The 22765-nt window shown below is 41.6% G+C and overlaps 1 protein-coding gene across 16 annotated transcripts in view; it reads left to right on the top strand.

The window, feature by feature from the left end:
* The window catches only part of LOC144678302 (sickle tail protein-like), a 599821-nt gene that overhangs the window by 567973 nt on the left and 9083 nt on the right, over nt 1-22765 (top strand). For all 16 annotated transcript variants that reach the window (XM_078538135.1, XM_078538149.1, XM_078538129.1 and 13 more), the window contains 7 exons: nt 5455-5585; nt 6547-6694; nt 9974-10511; nt 10615-10795; nt 11236-11390; nt 14496-14639; nt 22598-22717. In XM_078538135.1, coding sequence (XP_078394261.1) covers nt 5455-5585; nt 6547-6694; nt 9974-10511; nt 10615-10795; nt 11236-11390; nt 14496-14639; nt 22598-22717 — 1417 coding nt within the window. The remainder of the gene's footprint in view (nt 1-5454; nt 5586-6546; nt 6695-9973; nt 10512-10614; nt 10796-11235; nt 11391-14495; nt 14640-22597; nt 22718-22765) is intronic.

Here is a 22765-nt window from a genome sequence, read left to right as displayed (position 1 = left end):
ACTGTATACCACTGTGCTGCCACCTCTGCTGGGTCTGACCTGGTGGTGGGACAGGACAAACCCAGGGATGGTGATAGTGGTGTCTGGGACATTATCTGTAGGATATGATTCCATGAGGATGACTATGTCAGGCTGTTGCTTGAGTAGTCTGTGAGACAGCTCTCCCAATTTTGGCACTAGCCCCCAGATGTTAGTAAGGGGGACTTTGCAGAGTTGACAGGGTTGCAATTGCCGTTGTCGTTTCCAGTGCCTAGGTCGATGCCAGGTGGTCCGTCCGGTTTCATTCCTTTTTTGTGACTTTGTAGTGGTTTGTTACAACTGAGTGGCTTGCTAGGCCATTTCAAAGGGCAGTTAAGAGCGAACCACGTTGCTGTAGGTCTGGAGTCACATGTAGGCCAGACCAGGAAAGGACAACAGATTTCTTTCCCTAAAAGACATTAGTGAACCAAATGGGTTTTTACAACAATCAACAATGGTTTCATGGTCATCATTAGATTTAATTCCAGATTGTATTAAATTCAAATTCCACTGTCTGTGATTCGAACCCGGGTTCCCAGAGCATTACCCTGGGTCTCTGGATTACTAGTCCAGCAACACTACCACTACGCTATCGCCTCCCCTTGTGATATGTGATATTTAAGGTGATTTATTAAATACAAGCCAGCATGAACAACAGTGCAGTAAGTGAGGAGTTGTAGAGGTACACTTATAATCAGGCGATTTGATGGGATTCTAGAGGCACTGTCCTGAAAACCTGTACACCACTGTGGGGGATGAACCAAATTCTCTAATCTAGATTTATCATTTTGGTCTAAGCAAATCTGTACATATGCATGTGCCACACCCTTCTAATTTTCTCAATTCTTCAGAATCTTAAGGCTGGAATTTCTATCCAGGGTCAGGAAAGCAAGGACAGGACTGTTTCTCTGTCCTGAACTCACCCCTGATTGCTGGGGGTGGGGTGAAGTCACTCTTTGGGATTTTCATGGGGGCGTTCTCTTCATTATCCATTAAGGACAGGTGAAGAGCCAGTCAGAGGCCTTCCAGCTTGAAAGGAGCAGCAGGTTGTAATGTAAGGTCAAAAAGAAAGGGAGCATTTCAAGATGGAGGTGCGTCTTCTCTAACTTCAAGCCTTATATTTAAAAATAGCTTTTATGGCCAGGGCATCAATGTGGGATGGTGGGTGGGAAAATGACCCCTTTACAAGGTGACCTGTGATTGTTCCTGACCTGGGCGGGCAGGGTAGTCCTCTAGGCTTTTTTGCAAGCATCTAACCTGGCCCCCACAGGAGCCTGGAGGCTGACTGGCCAATCTGGCAGGGCCTGAAAATTCAGCCTTTAATACCGACACACTTATGACCTACCCAGATCTCTGGATCTGTTTCACCCTGCAATAATGAAAAAACAATTGGCTGCTGCGATGAAGGCATGCTATGATCTTAATGGATGGATGAATTAAGATGGGCCGAATGGGCTTTTTCATCTGTAATTATCTTCTGATTTTGGCTATTGTATAAAGCATGTTCATGATCTTTAATCAGTTCACTTGTTCTGTATTTTGACCTTGAAATCTTCTGAGCAGCATTCCGAACGATGTTATTTTTTGTACATGTCTGATTCACTGATACAATCATACTTTTCCCGGCAAATTGCACCGTCTGGATGGATTGTTTCCCAATTACGTACCTGTGCTTTCTCAGCATAACGTGTTGCTAATCTTGGTAGGCTCTAATGTTTTGTTATTATGTCTGGAACTTCTATAGAACAGCAGGAACATTTTCTCAACATTTTTATATACATGGTAAGACTGGGTGAGGGGGGGGGGGTAAGAATTTGAACTGGGCCCCATTTTTAGGCCCGGAATTGTTACTGTGGCGAAAGCATGAACACCAACTGGGAGGCCTGAGACTGAACTGAAATTAGCCCCTTGGATCTCAGTAAATTGGGTGAACTGCTGGCACCATTTGCAGCAGCACATGAATTTAGAGTCACTGGGCTTACCAGCAATAGCTCTCGGGTAAATGCCGGGGAAGCAGACAGTCTCCATTAGCTGCCATGAGGAACATTCTGGAGCTTGGGAGGGACACTCCTAGTCGTCTTGGCTCTACATGATTTTTTTTTAAAACTTTGCGTTTCAGTGGTAAGGCTGCATCTATGCCAAACCTGAGTGGAGCAGAGTTCTTGGTCCAGGTCTGGATGCAGTCTCAGAACAGCAGCCCTATTTCTCAGTGTGTATCTGATATGGACATTAAGACCCCTCATTTGTGTATGAAAAGGGTATAATTCCTGTTACTGGTGGCCTCAGTTGCCAGAAAATGCTTTGGACAATTTTCAAGTGTTCCTGGGGCACATCATTGTCCTGCAACATTTATTCAACCAGGAAAAGGGGCACAGCAATAACCAATAACCAGTGGTTTCTGGTTTGAAAAATCCATGTTACTGGGATTTCTGATTTATATCAATGGTGTAGTATTTGTCATTTTCTTGCACTGTCTAATGTCCATGGAGTCCTTGACCATTTTGAATTTAATGAAGACTTGACAGGATGGATGCTGAAATTATGTTTCCCCTTGTGGGAGAGACTAGAACCAGGGGACACAGCTTAAAGAAAGGGGTCTCCCATTTAAGACCGAGATGAGGGGACTTTTTTTCTGAGAGCCATGAGTCTTTGTAATTCTCTTCCCCAGACAGGGGTGAATATTTTTAAGGCTGAGTTGGGTAGATTCTTGACTAACAAGGGAGTCTCAAGTTATCAAGGGGTAGGTGGGAATGTGGAGTTGGGGCCATGATCAGATCAGCCATGATCTTATTGAATGGCAGGGCAGGCTCGATAGGCCAAATGGCCTACTGCTCCTAATTCATAAGTTCATATGGAGACATGAAACAGATTGTTGTGGTTTCTCCCTCACATGTAGTCAATGGCTTATTTTTTGCATAAATTGTTTTGCACAGGCCAATATTTCATGCATTTAGTTCATGAAACCAGAATGTGCCCAAATAAGCTCATGATCAGTGGCTGCCAGGAATATGAGGGATTTGTTCAGTGACTTGTTTCCATTCAACACAAGCTGGTGTGCCTTATTTGTTCACTTGCCTTGATGTTTTGCTCATTCATGCTATTTTTCAGAATTTACTTCCAAAATCCCCAAATTTTTGGACAGCAGAATCCGCTTAAAGCATATAAATCTCATTTATAATTCTTTAAAGGTCTCCATTTATTTATTCCATCAGATGGAAGAATTATCAATGAAAGCCCTCCTGCTATCACCCTCCCTGCTCTCAAAATCCTGGTTTCTAGGCAGAGTTGAGGGCAGCTTCAGGAACAGCCTTGTAGTGGTCTCTGTTTATAGCTTTAATTGAACAAACCGCTGCATGGACAAACCATTTGGTGCCTTCTGTGCTTGAATAGACCTTGTGTATCTAAAGCAACCAAGCACATGAAATAATCAATAGTAAATATTTGAACTTGAGTTCTTTCTATCCCTGCCAAAACCAGCATGCTTTAACTGATGCAATCAATACAAACCGATCAAAGTGCAAATTACAGATACGTTTTACTCTCAATAATGTTTTCTCCCCAGTGTTGATTCACTGCCGTGGTATGGGTCCACCCACCATTGCCACCCTGCAAGCAATCATTTATGTTTGAGTTTTGAAAATGAGTATCAGCAGCCTGGTCCTTTATAAAAGCAAAAAACTGCGGATGCTGGAAATCCAAAACAAAAACAAAAATACCTGGAAAAACTCAGCAGAACTGTTGAGGGGTCATTCGGACTCGAAACGTTAACTGTGCTCCTCTCCGCAGATGCTGCCAGACCTGCTGAGTTTTTCCATGTATTTTTGTTTTAGCCTGGTCCTTTAGTTGGGCTAGCACCTTTGAACATTACTCTCCTTTTACCTAATGTTCACATATATGTGCTTTGCAGCCAGGCTAGTGACAAGTAGTGAGAACCCCAGCTGACTTCCTTTCTCTCTTGCTAATGAGAGATGGAGTGATTGTGGGGAGGGAGTGGGGGAGGGTGGTGGTGTGGGCATGGAAGAGAGGGGAAATGAAGACAATTGCTTTGCCCTAACTGTTTGCTTAGCTTATATTATTAGACTCAGCACAAACTGAGATTGTATCTGACATTATTTTAGCTGTAAAGCTAAGCTTCTCGTTGGATGAGCTCACTGAGCAATCAAGAGTGTATATGTCTGTGTTGCATAGAATCATTTTTCAGAACAAATTTTGGAGCCCTTCTATTTTTCTTTTAATTGAAGTATAAATTCGACATAGGCCGAGGACAAAAATGCTTGTCAGCATGCCTGCCTCCCCTTACCCCCGCCCCACTGTATTTAACTAAAATAACAGGTGTGTGCTAAATGAAGCAAATTGTAACTTGTTTGAAGCAGTTCCTAACTGAGCAGAATTTCAATTAAGTTCGACTGACATGAAAGCTGGAGGCAGATTTAACCACACTTCTAAACAGAGCATTACTTTTCCCAAAGAAATCAATGCTGTCTAAATGTAACAGGAGAATGCACAGCTTGATGCTTTGTTAAAACTGACAGAAAATGGAATGACTGCTGGAGTGAAAGAAAGTTCTTGGAAGGAACTGGCTACTGACCCAGCGTTAGGAAGTACCAGTTTGAATAATCGTAAATACTACAGAATCAAGCTTAAAGGAAAAGCTCGGTAGTTGGTGTGAACAAAGTTTGCTTCCACCAGTAGTGAGACTGAGCGATGTTCAGTCAATAAGCGTGAAAAATGTTCCTGTAGTTGAAGAACTCACTCCATCTAATTACTGTATTAATTTGACTGACACATCACACAATTGACAATGCTAGAAGCTAAATTTACAGGTAGGGCTGGTCTCCACCATTAGTCTTGCCTATTGCTTAATTATGTTACAATGCAGCATTTTAAGTTCAGATTTGTTTCTGATCAGGTGCTGCCCTCTAGTGTTTATATTTTAAAAAATCATTGTTGTGGCCAAGATTTCCCTTTCTCTTGAGTTTTCTTCCCCCCTCTCCTCAAGCAGCTAACTCTGGTTCAGTTTAATGGACCCAGAACTCCTATAGTACCATGCCCATGTGGTAAGTCGTGATGCGTTGCCTGGTAACATCTGGTTTCAGTGATTTCGTGCCAGGACAGGCAGTCTCTTTACCCAAACAACAAAATACTGCAAATGCTGATAATCAAAACCAACATCAGAGTGCTGGGAACACCTGTGAGGTCAGGTAGCATCGGTGGAGGGAAGAGACAAGTTAACATTTTAAACATGGACCTTAACAGCTTTGTTAGCAGATTCTGAATAAGTGCACCATGATTTCTGTTGCCCCTTCAAAACTTGACTTGCCCCACACACAGTGGGAAGATTCTTCAGATGAGCTGCAGGTCTTATTGTCAAAAGTTGAAAAGGTATAGCAAAATGACTGTTGCTCTAATTTGCCATGTTCCTTTTTTGATCTACAGTGGATTAGAGAAATCCATAGATGGTCTGAATAAGAATTCCTCTTCAGCCCAGCAATTGATCACTTTGAAAGATGTGGAGGAAGGTGCTGTTGCTCTGCGTCAGGTGGGAGAATCTCTGGCAGGTCTGAAAGGTAAGGCACTTTGTAATTATCTTCCATTAAATTTGTAAGTACTAACCAAAGCAGTTTGGTAAGAAGTGATGTCCACCTACCACACCATTTGTTGCTGACCTGCATTGGCTCCTGATCTGCCATTATCTCTCACTTAAAATCATCCTGTGTTTCAATTATTTCATATCCCCCCCTGGCTCCCCATCCCTGCAACCTCTTGCAGCCTTACAACTTCCTGTATTATCATTCCTCTGACTCCAGCCCTTTGAGTCAACTGCCTTCCTTAAATCCACCAGAGAAAGTCATGCCTTCAGCTTCCTAGCCTCCATATGCTGGAATTCCTTTTCTATCCCTCTGCCTCCTCCTCCATTGAGATCTCCCTTAAAACACACCTCTGGCCACCCTTAGTAATGCCTTCACGAAATGCTTTGGGATGCTTTTCTATGTCAAAGACACTCTATAAATGCACATTGTCAATGTCATCATTCTCTAAGTTACTTGGTGTTTTAAATAGTTGAGCCACAGCATTTGGTTTTCTTCCTCTGATGTGTGCAGTTGGCGGGTTTTGTTGATATTGCCTCCTGGTTTTTTACACACCTTGCCTTGAGGGGGAAAAAGCCTGTCAAGAATTATGGAATGTTCAAATGTCACTTTTTTTTGTTTTTGTTTTGTTGTGCCGTTGCAACGGTGATTGGGGGGAAATAGCTTTCATCTTGGTCTAATGACACCATGTTCCATCAGATAAAGCTGCATGATTTCATTTTATTATATAGTACTTATAGCACAGAAACAGGTCATTCAGCCCAAAATGCGGAGTAGGCGGGGAGAGGCAACCCTTGAAGTTGAGAAGGCAGAAAAACTGCTGTAAGAAGTACCTACTTGACTTTATTCTTAGTTCAGGCTGGAGGATAAAAATTAAGAGTCGCCTATGTTTCTTCTATGCGCAGAGTTTGAAATGTTTTGGTTTGTGTCTTTATCCCAGCCGAGTTCCCCACTTTGCAGAATAAAATGCGGGCAGTACTCCGTGTGGAGGTAGAAGCAGTGAAGTTCTTGAAGGAAGAGCCTCACAAGTTGGAGAGTCTACTGAAGAGAGTCAAAAGTATGACTGAGGTACTCACAAGTTTAAGAAGGTAACGTCCATCAGAATAAAATCTTAGTCCTGTACTTATTTTGTTGATGTCACTGCTTTGCAACATGCATTTTTGTTTTGCCTGGGAAACATCATTAATTGAACTGAGGCTGTATTCATCTTGTTTATCATGAGGGTTATGTTAACAGCTTTTATTTCATTCATTCAAGGGATGTGGGCATCACCGGCTAGGCCATCCCTGGTTGCCCTTGAGAAGGCGGTGGTGAGCTGCCGCCTTGAACCGCTGCAGTCCATGTGGAGTAGGTACACCCACAGTGTTATTAGGAAGGGAGTTCCAGGATTTTGACCCAGCGATAGTGAAGAACGGTGATATATTTCCAAACCAGGATGGTGTGTGGCTTGGAGGGGAACTTGAAGGTCAAGGTTTCCCATGTATCTGCTGCCCTTGTCCTTCTAGGTAGTAGAGGTCACAGGTTTGGAAGGTGCTGTCTAATGAACATCTTGTAGATGGCACACACTACTGCCATTGTGCGTCGGTGGTGGAGGGAGTGAATGTTTAGTAAATAAAGGGGATGTGTATTCCGAAGACTATGCATGACTATCCATCTGTACATTCTATTAAAAAGGATGTCTCCAAACATGAGATTCTTTAATACGTTAAATCATTTGAAAATCTTTTTTCCATTCACGGGATGTGGGCTTCGCTGGCTGGGCCAGCATTTATTGCCCATCCCTAGTTGCCCTTGAGAAGGTGGTGGTGAGATGCCTTCTTGAACCGCTGCAGTCCATGTGGTGTAGGTGCACCCACAGTGCTGTTAGGAAGGGAGTTCCAGGATTTTGACCCAGTAACAGTGAAGGAATGGCGATATATTTCCAAGTCAGGATGGTGAGTGACTTGGAGGGGAACTTCCAGGTGGTGCTGATCCCCTGTGTCTGCTGCCCTTGTCGTTCTAGATGGTAGTGGTAATGGGTTTGGAAGGTGCTTTCTAAGGAGCCTTGGTGAATTCCTGCAGTGCATCTTGTAGATGGTACACGCTGCTGCCACTGTGCATCGGTGGTGGAGGGAGTGAATGTTTGTGGATGTGGTGCCAATCCAGCGGGCTGCTTTGTCCTGGATGGTGTCAAGCTCCTTGAGTGTTGTGGGAGCTGCACTCATCCAGGCTATTTAGTCCTTTATCCCAATCCCCCTCACCAAATATAGCACCTTCAGCTTCAGATCTACCCGTTTGTAGTGATGCACACTGCTATTTATCACCTTAAAAGTTCCTACCCTATTCATGGTCAGCAGTATGCTTTTGCTGATCTTGAGAGTTATGTAGCTTTGGAACCTAGCTATGGAATTCTTTTGGTGAATCTTCAAATTAGGTCTTCAAGACATTTGACAAGATTTATACACTTCAGGCTGTAACTATTTCCACTATTGCTGGAAACAGCAGACCTTTTCTCACCGTCAGGATGTGGGCAAATCATAGTTGGAATTTGTAATATAATCAGTTGTTATCGGGCAGGCTAGTGGGTTCAGACAAGGCACAATGATAACACTGTGATTTCAGAGAACAGACAGCGCTGACATTACTGAATTCATAGAATATACTCAGTGCTGATACCATTTCACCATCTGGATCATGTTCTCCTTCCCATCCCCCGACCCCCTTGGACCTGGAGTATGTTCTCTCTATGTTGTTTAGCTCTCCTCCTCCCCCACTTACAGCTAATTGTAGCAGGTCTGCTTACAGGTGTGGCAACAGAAACCTCACCAACGGTTAGTTTTTCACTCATTCATACATTTTTAAACAAATTATCATTTGGCCTTGCACCAAACCATAGATACTGTATTGAGCACTTACTAAACTCTCTCACTTTCACTTTTGTTCACTTTCTGTCATTTACCATGACAGGCAAGATGATTGAAGAGGGCATGCTGGAATATTAAATAGATTAAACCTTCCCTTACCTACCCCATGGAGGAACACATTCTCTTTGCCAGCCACTTAAATGGGTCGGGTACAATTTTTCTCAATGTCTGTACTGTACTGTGGATATACCTACACCACATGGACTGCTGAGTTTTTCCAGGTATTTTTGTTTCTGTTTTTGTTTTGGATTTCCAGCATCCACAGTTTTTTGCTTTTTTTTTCTCAGTGTCTCATTGGTTTGCATGTTAGATTTTCTTACTTTCCCTGTTAATATAGTAGTGGTGCAAGACCAAAGCTGTGCTGGGAGCTTATACCACTGTTCACCTGACCCCACAATAATGACCAGCTAGCTCAGTTCATTATACTTTTGGTTAGTTTTGCCAGGACTGCAAATTTAGATCTTGGAGCTGTTAGCTGCATTGGTACAATAATTCACCTTGCTGCAATTCACTTTGCAATGCTGATTAATCCAAATGTATTTATTATATTGTTAAATTATTTGTATAGAACTAGGAACCAATTGTTGTGTGAATAATTATCCCAGGTTGCCATATTCACAGTCGCACTCCAGTCATTTACAAAAATTTATTCTTTCATGCGATGCAAATGTCACTGGCTAGGCCAGCATTTGTTGCCCATCCCTAATTGCCCTTGAGAAGGTGATGGTGAGACGCTGCCTTGAACTGCTGCAGTCCGTCTGGTTTAGGTATACTCAAAGTGCTGTTAGGGAGGGAGTTCTAGGATTTTGACCCAGCAACAGTGGTGGTGTTCCCATGCATCTGCTGCCCTTGTCCTTTGAGATGGTAAAGGTCGCGGGTTTGGAAGGTGCTGTCAAACAAAGCTTGATGAGTTGCTCCAGTGCACCATGTATATGGTATACACTACAGCCACTGTGTGTGGTGATGGTGGGAGTGAATGTTTAAGGTGGTGAATGGGGTGCCAGTGAAACGGCCTGCTTTAGTCTTGGATGATATTGAGCTGCTTGAGTGTTGTTGGATATGCACTCATCCAGGCAAGTGGAGAGTATTCCATCACACTCCTGAGTTGTGCCATGTAGATGGTGGACAAGCTTTGGGGAGTCAGGAGGTGAGTTACTCACGGCAGAATTCCCAGCCTCTGACCTGTTTCCATAGCTACAGTTTATTGTTTAATTGTGCACGACCATTTATGACAGTCATGTGCAGAATGACAGTCATGTGCGGAATAACAGTGTGCCAATTATATGGAGAGCTGATAAACAATACACTCGTTAAAACTCCAGCATTTGAGTCTAAGGTGTGATTATTTTGAACTTATGGGAACCAGAAGACATAACAGTATTCCTTAAAAACAATTTTTTTGTGTTATGTAAATATTTATTGCGTCAAATGCCTATTCCTTAAAATGCTTCAATTTCTTCACAGACTTGTAACTGAAGACTTTTTGAGAGGAACAGAAACTATACATCCAGCGCAGAAAAACACTACAGAAAATACGATCACAGTTGCAGAGTCTGAAATGCCCAAAGATGCTCCCTTGCAGGTTCAGGAGCATGTACAAACAACTCCCCCCCAAGGTCCCCCAGGTACACTTCACGAGGCTCAGAATTCCTTGGTGAAGTCAGAGTCTCATATGGTTGTCCACCATGTCCAAAGTTCCCCTGTCGTAATTCACCAATCTCACCATTCTTCAGCATTGGTTCATCCTACCCAGAGTCCTCTTGTCATGCCCAAACAATCCCAGAATGCACCAGCCACTGTTCACCAGGTTCAGTCCTCTCCAGTTACAGTGAAATGGACTCAGGAGTCGACAGATGGTATACCTCAAATCCAAAGTGCTCCAAGTCACCAGTTTCAGAGCTCGTCATCAACTGCCCAGGCTCCTCCTGGTCAAAATCTCTTCATTGACGAAATTCATGCTGCAAGTACCAAAAAGGGCATTCACCGAAAAATGACCATTGAGGTACTCTTGAGTTTACCTTTCCATACTTGGTGTTTTCTTGTTCATTCATAACCCAGCTGAAATGTACATAAAGCTCACGATCTACTTTTAAATTTGATTACAGGCAGCAGAGAGAGAATGGGAAGAAAAAAGACAAAACATGAATCAGTACGACGAGAAGGAATTTGAGCGCCTCCTGGAGGAGGCGCAGGCAAATATGATGAAAGGAATTCCTAGCTTGGAAGTAGAACCTGAGCAGAAGCTAATTGTAAAACCAGAGGAATCGGATGGGATAAAACAACTAGGTATGCAACATCTGGTGGCAAAAAAAATAGTGGGCTGAGGTGTTTAGGGTTAACCAACATCGACTCATTGATGTGTTAAGTAATTGGTGATAAAAGGATTAAGTCCCGAGCAGAGAATTAACAAGCTGCGTTATAAATGATAAGGTATCACTGAATAAAATTAATCTTTTTTCCTTTGATAGTTAAGTTAAAATAAATCAAGATTTGAATGATCTTGAGCTGCAGTGATGCACAGGGCACATATCAACAGGGCTGTTTATTTGTAAGTCCTTAAAGGCCTGAAAAGCAACAAAAGGAAAGTATTTTAAGTTCCCTTTTAGTCTAAACTAAACGTGATGGTTCCTGGACTTCAACCTGCCCCACTGCCTACTTTGCGTCAGTACTGATGAGTAAGTGTTTTGAATATGACACAGTGACACATCCTGCATTGTTTCTTGCAGAGGAGGTAACACTGCCTGAACCAGGAAATGAGAAACCCATGAAATCCCCACCACCACCACCACCCCGCAGATTCTATCCACCTGGCTCTGGCTTGACAACCACAAGATCTGGAGAAGTGATATTTACTGCAAGGAAAGAAGGCAGTCCTGTTACTGTAAGTATTTGGTTCTGGGTAATAGATGGCTGTGTTAATCTAATTCTTAAAGTTCAATGAGCAAGGTGGGGAACCTCCCTGATCCATGCAAGAAATCTCAATCTGGGTGTAATGTTTCAATTGAGTTTCTATATTTCACTATAAGATATGTACTCTGAAACTTTTTTTTTTTCTCTGCTTTTCACCCCAATGATGTTTGGGAGATGTTTGAGAGGGCAAGTATCCTTGATCCGCTGCCAAGCTGCACACCCAGGTCAGAAGGGTGTGGATTAGGGAGACCAAAGTTCTCCATCTTTCACTTATGACTCCAAGTAGCTGGTTGTGCACTCCAGCCATACCCTGGGATCTTGATTCAGCGTCTAAGTGAGAGACCTGTCAGCTTCAGCTGGTGTGGTGTTGGGACATCACCCCTTCAAATGTGCATGAAGTCTGGGAATGGCGGAAGAGGCAGAAGATCCTAACAAGTTAGTTGGACAATTGTTCAGAAGACGGAGACCAGCGTGGTGTGTGACTCACCCAAGGGCACAGTCATGACGCTTAGTAAGGCAATATGGCCAGTCACCTGTGAAGAATCTGGGCCCTCGCACAATATAAGCCCCACAGTTAGTCACGGAAAGTCATAGTCAAAGAATAGGAGATACAAGTGAGCTTGGGCCCCCTACAGCCGATTCTGTTGTAGATAGTGACAGGGAAGGGGAAGCTTTTGCCCAGCAAAGTAACCAGCACATTTATGACCAAGTTGACCTAAACTCATGAGAGGTCAATGTCTGAGCCTGTTACACTAAATGGAATATAATGTTATGTCAGGCAGAAAAGCTTGATAACTGCATACAAGTGATCAATAGGAACTGCAGGACTTGGAGAAATCCTACAGTTAGAATCTGGTCAGATGGAAAAGAAGAATGATATACTTCTCCAGAGGTGAGAAACATGGGAATGGAGTAGGAATCCTAGTAAATATAAGATACAGGAGATCAGTTCAAGGTTGGTGGCCAATCTCAGAGTGATCGTGATCAAGATCGAAGGAAAGCCTTTTGATCTGGTTGTCATACAAGTTAATGCTCTGTCAAAAGATCACGGTGAGCAGGAAATAGAGGCCTTTTATGGTGACATCCTGAAGTCTTATGTTCAAGTTAAATCAAAAGATGTGGTACTTGTAATGGGCAACTTAAACACCACTGGTGAAGGAGCATCAGGAACTCATATCGGTCATATGGCCTCGGATTGAGAAATGAAAAAGGGGAGGGACTGATGGACTTTGTCAAGAAAATGATCTGATGGTGGCAAACACCTTTAAGCAAGCAAAAGAATGCTGCACACTTGGAGAAATACAAACGAGATGTATAGAAATCCAATAGATTGTGATGGTGAAACAACATTTTAGAAACAGTATAAAGAATATTGAAACATATCCTGGCGTGGATATAAATTCAGACTATTGTCTCCTTATGGCAAAATTAAGTTAAAACTGAAAATACCAAAAAATAAAATGATGTGCAACCATTTAGACATCAACATGCTGAAGGATGAGAGCATCAGAGAGGCATTCATTCTTTAAGTATATACCAAGCATGAATGTCTCGGGATTGGGGAATCAAAACAAACAGAGGTCTCCAAACCAAAAATAGAAAGCAGATGAAAAAACACAGAAGAGAGTAGACAACATGCTGCAAAGGAAATATTACCAAAACAGAAGAGAAAAAGGGAGGACAAGTGGATGACCGATGAGATACTAGCTGTGATTATATAAAGGGGAAAGAAAAGATACCTGTGAGTATGAGGAAATTGAAAAGAAAATAAAGAATGCCTGTGGTTCAGTATTGGAACTGGAAGGTAATCACAAAATGAGAATTATGCACCAGAAGGTGAAATCTTTGACATATAGAAAGTGATAACAACTGCTAGTGACAAAGATGGTGAAATATTATTTGAAAGGGATGCAGTAGCAAAAAAGATGGATAGAAATGAATTGTATGATGATCCAAATCAAGGGAGGCCTCAAGAATAGGAGCAAATGATGGACCAAACATCCTGATATCACAGGAAAATTGCCAGGCATAGATGAAGTAACAACAGAACATCTAAAAGCCATTGAAGAAACAGGATTAGAAGTTGTAACAGAAATTTGTGATCAAAGATATACCTAAGGATACATTCCAAATGACTGAGCCAACACCAGTATTTCAGTCATTGGATCAGAGCTGAAAAGCTACAGAGATCTCTTATAGACGACAAAGTGGGGGTTGACCTAGGCATAGTTAGATCACGGACATCACAGAGTGGTTGCAGATGGACCACAGTAACTCTTCTGAGCTCCAAGGGAGAAACCTGAGGCTTTCCATGGTGCATGACCCAGCTCCATGGACCAGCAGGTGATGGGTGACTCTCTTGCTTAATCTCTACATTTGAGGGACAGAGTTCCAGTTAATGGATTGCCTAGAATGTCAGTTCACATGAAGTGCTGTTATCAGTATTGATGTCCATTTGACAGCATCTGTGGAGAAAGAAACAAAGTTAGCATTTCAGGTAGATGACCCTGTGGCTAGAACCCTTCTGGCGTAGGGTCACTTACTGAAATGTTCACTGTGTTTCTCTCTCCACAGATGCTGCTGAGTCTTTCCAGCATTTACTGTTTGTCTCAGATTTCTAGCATCTGCAGTAATTTGCTCCTGGTATAGATTTGTTGGATTTTTGGAGCGTGTAATATCTACAACAGTTCTGTGGCACTGTGTAAAAACATTCATTGGAACTTTTATTTTTGAAATGCATTTTGTTTTCTGTATTTTGTGCTACATAAGGCAAAGAAGCATCAGTACTATGAACTGGAACAAGCACCCAGTTCAGACATCCAGTGCTGGCATCAAATACGGCCAGGTGCAATAGAGCATAGTTAAGTTAAAAAGTAAAACTCTTGCACCTTGCTGGGGGTAATGTGTGCCTCAGGTCTAACCTCAGAAGAGCAGCACCTACCACACCAGTGTGATACTTTCTATTTCCTGCACCAGCCACTCTTTTCGTGTCTTAGAGTGAGATGGCCAGATAAGAAACAGTGTTGCATCATGGACTAATCCCAACTGAATGTTGTCACCTTTTGTTATTTGATAGTCTGAAGAGAATAGCTCCGCGCCCCTGAAATCACCAAGAAGTCCTGTGGAAGTGAAGGAAATGGCATCAACGCCTGTCCCAGCAGCAGCTTGTGCTGTCAAGGAAGATGAAGATGAAGGTGACAGGATAATGGCAGAACTACAGGTGAATATTGACTATCAATTGTAATGAAATCAACGCAAAGAAACAAATTTCAGCTGTTTTAAGAAAAAAGTGCAAATGTTGTCAAATTCCCAAAGATCATTTACTGCGGCGCTCTGCATTTTATTTCTTCTACTTGAGATGTGAGCGATGATTCTGAGGTTATAGATGTTTTAAACTTTAATGACTAGAGCTATAAAACATTTCTATTGTAGGTTCTGGTGCTATTTAATCTAAACCTATCAATAGTGTGGTGCAGGCTGAAAGCCTTGTGTCTCCAAATTCCCAGTGTCAACTCTGGTTTTGTGGGCTGCCCCTGGCAAAAGAGACAAGGCATGGGAATGAGGGGCACTGAAGAAAATCGGGGATAGTTGCCTTGAGGCAGGTAATTTGGAAGTCGCATTGACAGAAGGCGGAGAGGTGATCGATCTCAGATCTGTTAGTCCATGGCCTGAGGAGACTGATGGGGGAAAAGTTAAGAGAACGTATCCTGAAAACAACAAAACCAGAAACATTTCGTCCTTACATCGGTGAATAAAGTCAAATATACTGCTTTTCATTATAGTGTAGAGATGCAGGTGGGGTCTTTAGAGGATTAACCGTAACATTGCTATTTCATCAGCCCATAATGCATTTCTTTTACAATAGTGCCTGAGGTCTCAGTGTAGTGACAACTGTTCTGTTTTATATTGCACGGTAGAATCCATAGCAACAGAGGCTATAGAAAGTAACTGCTTTCATATGAGTATTTATCTTGAAATTGGACTTTGAAACTTTGTTTTGGGCTGAACAGGCGTTTTCAGTGGTTACTGGGCGTAAAGCTGATGGGCTGTGCAGTGGGTTGTACAGTTGAACTGTACAACCCACTGTCAGCCAGCAAACATGGCTGCCTCAACATTTGATGACCTTTCTCTTATCACTTTGTGGGGAAAGGAGGGAAGTGATACCTCAACACATGCTCAGAACCTTCTTAGATTGGTATCGCCAGCTCACTTATTTAACTGCAATGCCATTGTGATTGGGGCTGCTGTAGTGAAGTAAGTGGTAAATCGGTGTTATGCATTATTTTGACCACCTTAGGATGTTGTGTGGAATGATGTACATTTACCACTAATGTATCACTCTCCTGTGTCCTTTGCTTTGGTTTCATGTAGGATTGTTGAATTTTAAAGACAATACAAAGACTGCAGGACAGCCAGAAACAGCCAAAGTAACAAACTGAAGTGTGCCAAACAGACTAATATCGCGGCCACTTTATAGATGGCAATAGTGGCGCCAGAGGCAAGCCTTCAATGTAAATAAACCAATAGCAGAGCTGCTGATGGCACCAAAACATCCCTTGGTTGGTAGCTTTCTGGGATTCCATTGACCATTAGCTGGCTACAGCCAAGTGTAAACAACTGCCACCAGTGCTGCTTAGATGTGGTCGTCCATCTTGGATTAGGTTGATAGTGGGTTGGTCTCTAACAATCTTTCACTGACATCAGGAAAGTGGCTCTGATCGTGTTCATGAAGTTAGAAATTTGACTCTGTATGTTGGTGTGATTGCGTTGTAATATTCAGGCATAAATGATCCACAGTTGCTAAATTTGTTCTGCAGTATAAACCACACAATTCAGCAAAAGAATAGGTTTACATAGAATCATAGCACAGACATAGCACAGAAGGAGGCCGATTGGCCCTTCATGTTCATGATGGCTCACGGCACAAGCAACTAGTCCCACTCCCCAGCCCTTTCCCCATGGCGCTGCGAATGTATTCTCTTCAGATGCTGATTCAATTCCATTTTGAAAACCAGGATTGAATCTGCCTCCACTACACTTCCAGGCAGTGTATTTCAGATCCTAACCATTCACTGTGTAAAAAAAAAGTACTTCCTCTTGTCATAATTGGTTCTTTTGCCAATCACTTTAAATTGGAGTCCTCTTGTTTTTGTCCCTTCTGCCAATAAGAACAGTTTCTCTCTATCTACTCTTCTTGACACCTCCATGATTTTGAACATATTGATCAAATCTTTTCTCAACATTCTCTCCTGTGAAAAGAACAACCTCAGCTTCTTCAATCTATCCACATAACTGAAGTCCCTCAGCCCTGGAACCATTCTCGTAAATCTTTTCTGCACATTCTAAAACCTTCACGTCCTCCTTTACTGTGTGATGCCCAGAACTGGACACCATCCTCCAGAGACTGAACCGGTGTTTTATAAAGGTTCATCATAACTTCTGTGCCCCTGTAAAGCTCTGGATCCTGGTTGCCTATATTATAGAGCCATCTTCCAGTATGGACAGTTCAGTAATGAAAAAGGGAAATAGTAAGGTATTAGCAATGAGAAAGTAGGGAAGAGGGAGAAAATAACTTTCTGGCTGAATCTGTTTTGCAGCATCAACAAATTGTTAATATTTATGCCTTACTTAACCAGACACTAAACTGGTAAATTGAGAAAACCAATCAGCTAGTGAACAATGAATGGAGCTGTTTAAATGTGCCTCCGAGAAATGTCAGTGGATTGAGCAGTTGGTTTGGATGCAGTCTAAATTTGGAGTGGGGCAATTGTATTAGCTAAGCTTTTGAAAGGATGTCCACATCAGAACGTGTTTGTCAGCTGGTTATTTGATCGTAGTTAATGCAACTTCACCATGAATTATTCAAAGATGTTTTAGCAAACTCTCTTTTTTGCACTTTGTTATTCTTTCTGGCACATGTGCTGCGATTTGCTTGACAAGTGCCATTTGCTGCTTAACATGACAAGGAAAGCTGGAGCCTCCATTTGAATGCAGTATTGTGAAATGCCTGTCAGCCCAATTTACCTGCAGTGGGTTTTTGGTGAATTGGCTAATGTGAATAAGAAGTTTGCAGCACCTGTTGTGTTGTGTCCCTTTCTTTACTTTGATGGCAAAATTGTTATGCTTGTCTCGCTGATGTGTTTTTTGGATCTGAGTGTGCTAGGTACATAATACTTTCATGAAGAAAGCCAAATTGAAGGTTGAATAGTCTCAACTGGCTGTTTTGCAATATATATGGAGAAGTTGCATTGAATGCTTATGGTTGAGTTAATCTAATAAATGATTCAGTAACATTTCATTAGCATTGTGCTGCTCCTTTCTATATGTGACACAGATATCAAATGATAATAGGGTACATGTTTCTAATATGACTTTTGGAGTAATAATGAACACTGGGATTTAAAGTTGGAATGTGTGCAAAAGTACATCTTGTGAATGATGAGATAAAAGTTTTTTGTAAGACTTGAGAAGCTGAATTTATACAGGCTGTGTGGGAATGTTTTTAAAAAAATTAATTTTCAACATTTGTGTCAACACTTTGAGGAAACTAAATTCACCCACACTGAGAAATTCATCCTCTGAAATGTTCTGAAATAAGTCATTAAAGAGGGTTTTCTACTCCATTCCATTACAGCAGTTAAAACAATTACTTAACCACCATCCTGTGTTCAAAAGGCTTTTTTTTTTCAAAATTCAAATGCACATTATGTGGCTAATAGCACTTGGCCTTGAAAAATGATATTCCTGATTAGTGAAGAAGGGTGTGTTGCTGTATAATTTGGCCATTTGTGACATGATGCCCATGTCTTGCATCTCGCAAAACTTAATTTTAAGATAAAAGCTGGATTTGTGAACTGTTGAGAGAAATTTTTAAAAAAACCACCATCATTGAAAACAAATCCACATTGCTGACATTTTTGCTGTCAAAATGGCCAGAGGGCAGGGGATTTGCAAATTAAGAAGCACAATTCAAAGCACACTCTGGGGGTAGAATGCCAGCATTTAAACACATTTGGATTTCTTCCAGGAAGCTTGGTTTGTTGTTGACATTGCGTGGACAACAGCCTCTGCCTACAGGGAGCTAAGCCAGCCATTGACTCTGAGCACTGATTCTGCAGCAGCTTTGGATGATGCTGCGGAACAGGTTTGCTCAGCTGCCCCATGGCTCTTGGGGACTTGGAGCAGAATGAAATGGTTATCAAACTGAAGGGAAAATGGAGTACAGGTCAGGTTAACTTCAAAATATTGGAACTGATCAAAGTATGAAGATGAGAAAAAAGATGTTAATACAAATGGCTGTCATTCAAAATGGAAAGAAAGTACTAGGACAGAAACATCAGTGACTGGAAGCCACGCCAGCTCTGATTTTAACAGTTCATGGATGAACAAAGATAATGGAGTCTTTGTATTAACCTTTTTTCTTTTAAAAAGTAAAATCCTTCCTCTCAAATAGTATAATTTTGGTAATAAGTGCTGATTTTAAAAGGCTTGGAGGCAGCTGGTCAAATGTTTGCAGTAAACCTGTTACAATGAAAGTGTGACCATTAACTAGAATACTGTAATCCTAGACCAAACCCCTCAAGAAATCCCACTGAGTGCTGTGCAGTTATCATTGTAATCTAACCTTATGATTATTCAGCTTTCCTAATTCAAATGTGTCAGACTTGCACTGTTTGCACATTCTGTGCAGCAGTACATAAAATAATATTGGCAGTTTCATTTCTCTTACGGTAATGTTTAATTTTTCTATGAATGTAGAAGCCATGTTCACAAATGCAAATTCCTCTTGTCTCAGTACTTTGCAGAACAATCTTCTCTCAGGGTTAGACATTATACTTCATATTGGATCTGTTGGTAGTTGCAATCCTTTACCCAGAGAATTTCGACCAAGGACAGTGCCTTACAGTTAAATTTACCCAATCTGTTTGAAACCACATAGCTTTTGGAAGGCTCCAATTTCACAAGCTTATCATTGGAAACAATCCACATAGTTGACATTTTTTGCTGTGTCAGAACAGCTAGATTTCAGAGGAAGTTGATATGTTTTTAGTGGCATAGATTATCCCATTAATCTGTGGCTGTATTTTTCTACTTTATTTTTTGTAAAAAAAAAAATAAATCTGTAGCTTTTTTTCCCCCCCACTTCTTTTGGTTAAGTCTGAGGTCCTTATGAAAAATCTGTTTCATTCTTTTTATTGAACTTTGGGTGGCTGCACAGATCCTGCATAGGAGGAAATATATGCACCTAAGGAATTTCAGGCCTCCAGGCAATAGGGGTGGAGGGAGGGGGGACTCTAACATCCTGTCCAGCTGTGTTCTGTGTTAATAGTGTGGACTTTGGAACTTTTGTTTGATTCTAAGAGTATGACTGTGTGAGCAAGTTAAATTTATATTTTGATGTGTAGTGATGTACGGTATTGTTACTTAAGCTAAATCATTACCAATGTAGAAAATAATAATACAGATTGAGTAAATACTGAATTCAAAAAACTATTCCCTCAGGCTGGATAGGAGTGGGGCTGGGGTGGGAGAGATGTTATAGAGAACTTGTATGCAAATCTTTTCAAAACACCAACTCTCCCTTGATTTTGCTCGTAGTGAATCAGAGGATAAGCTATTTTATAATAGGGATGTTTATCGACAAATGACCTCAGTGAAAATATTATAGCATGTAAAAGTGATGCTTACAAGAAGTGTAGACTACATAAAAGGCTTCTAATATGTTATGAATTATCCATGTCTGGTTCAGTTGTGGAACGATTTCTCATGAATGCCAAAATGAAATACCTTGTATTAAAGACAAGCCTATGGTTTAATGTATTATAAAGAATAAAATGTTTAATGAAATTAACATGTACCATCAGCTTGTGAAGTTCAGAAAGTAATGTTTATACGCAAATTATATGCAAAATTATTAGGCATTCTGTCCTAAATGAATTTGAGAACGTTGGGTACTTTGCATACACTATACTTATTTGCTGAACTGTAAATAGTAAAAGCTGCCTAATACCTTTAAGTTGTTTTACTGAGTAGTTTTGTGATATCAGCAGTTTTGATGGACAAATCTTGGTTGTACAGCAAATCTTGGAATTGTCCTATTGCTTGCTGTGAATTGGAAGCTGATCTCTGCCATAAAGAAAGTTGCATTTATATAGCACCTCTCATGACATCAGGACACCCCAAGGTGCTTTATGGCCAATTAAGTACTTTACAACAATGACTATAGTTCAAAAGTAGGAATAGCGGGAGGTGATGACGTAGTGGCAATGTCACTGGACAGGCTAATGCTCTGGGCATACAGGTTCAAATCCCACCATGGCAGCTGGTGGAATATAATTAAAAACCTGGAATTAAAATCTAGTCTCAGTGGTAGTGACCATGAAACCATTGTCGATTATCATACTATCAAATCCTGTGTTTCGCTAATGCCCTTTAGGGAAAGAAATCTTAACTGGCCTGTAGTTGACTCTTAAATGTCCTCTGAAATAGCATAGCAAGCTACTCCGTTGTATCAAACCACAGCAGATGGCCCACACTGCCTCATAGATGCTCGGTTTTGAGTTACTAGATCTGTTCGAAATCTACCCCATTTAACACAGTGGTAGTGCTACGCAACATGATGGAGGGCATCCTCAATTTGAAGACGGGACTTTGTCTCCACAAGGAGACAGTGGTCACTCCTACTTGTACTGTTGTGCACTGATGCATTTGTGACAGGTAGATTGGTGAGGAACAAGTCAAGTAGGTTTTTCCCTCTTGTTGGTTCCCTCACTACCTGTCGCAGAGCCCATCTAGCAACTATATCATTTAGGACTTGGCCAGCTCGGTCAGTACTGGTGCTACTGAACCACTCTTGGTGATGGACATTGAAGTCCTCCTGTGCCCTTGCCACCCTCAGTGCTTCTTTCAAGTGGTGTTTGACATGGAGGAGTACTGATTCATCAAGGGGGATAGTAGGTGGTAACCATCAGGGGGTTTCCTTGCCCATGTTTGACCTGATGCCATAAGACTTCATGTGGGCCAGAATCGATGTTGAGGGCTCCCAGGTGGTGTCTGGGACATTGTCTATAAGGTATGATTCTGTAAGTATGACTAGTTTGTGAGACAGCTCTCCCAATTTTGGCACTAGCTACCAGATGTTAGGAAGGAGGATTTTGCAGAGTCGACAGGGCTGACTGTGCCATTGTCATTTACAGTGCGTAGGTTGATGCCAGTTGGCAAGGGCAGCAGATACATGGGAACACCACCAAGTTCCTCTCCAAGCCACACATCATCCTGACTTGGAAATATATCGCCGTTCCTTCACTGTCACTGGGTCAAAATTCTGGAACTCCCTTCCTAACAGCACTGTGGGTGACCCTACACCACATGGACTGCCGCGGTTGAAGAAGGCAGCTCACCACCACCTTCTCGAGGGCAGTTAGGGATGGGCAATAAATGCTGGCCCAGCCAGAGACATCTACATCCCATGAACAAATAAAAAATTACAACAGCCAAATTGTGAACCATAAACTCCCACAAACAGCAATGCAATAATGACCAGAGAATCTTTTTTTGTGGTGCTGGTTGAGATAACTATTAGTCAGGAGGACATTAGAGAATAACTCCCCTCTTCTCATCATGAGTTGTTTACATCCACCTGAACGAACAGCAAGGAGCTCAGTTTTATGTCTCATCCAAAGGACGGTACCTCCAACAGTGCAGTACTCTATCAATGCTGCACTCGAGTGTTAGCGAGACTTTGCGCTCAAGCCTCTGGAGTGGGATTTGAACCCACAACCTTCCGAGTCAGAGGTGAGAGTGCTACCAACTGAGCCCCAGCTGACACCTATTTGGACAATAAAACATAATTTGTCAATAATTTGCAGAATTTGTTGGCATCCAGTAAACTCAAAACAGCTGTCTTTGCATTTAAATTCTTCAGAGACTTTGTTAGTGATGAATTGAGCAGTTAGCTGTTGAATAAGTAATAAACTGCCCAATGCCAATTTATTGATTAAATGTTGCAGTTAAAGAATATTTTTTTAAATCTCGGACACAGCACGGGTTTGACTGCACTTTTTTGAATTGTGTTTTTTTTTTCCCTATAGCTCCATAATTGAAATTCCTGGACTCTGCAGTAAGGTGATGTGTGATTGATTTTTTTTTTGGCTAACATCCTGTACTTTAATCTCTCAGGCTTTCCAGAAATGTTCAGTTATGGATGTAAGTTCAAAAGCAGTTGTTGAACAGCCGAAAGTTGAAATGCAAACCAGAGATGTAAGGTCCACAGCCTTGTTATCACCCAAAGAAAAGAAGGTAACATCTTTGGTATCAGAATGTGAGCTTGCTGTGTTCCAATCTTTT

The sequence above is a fragment of the Cetorhinus maximus genome, chromosome 3 (genome assembly GCF_964194155.1).
Source record: "Cetorhinus maximus chromosome 3, sCetMax3.hap1.1, whole genome shotgun sequence".
Lineage (NCBI taxonomy): Eukaryota > Metazoa > Chordata > Chondrichthyes > Lamniformes > Cetorhinidae > Cetorhinus > Cetorhinus maximus.
Note: the sequence above shows the minus strand (reverse complement) of the source record. Positions and strands in the feature narration are given on the sequence as shown.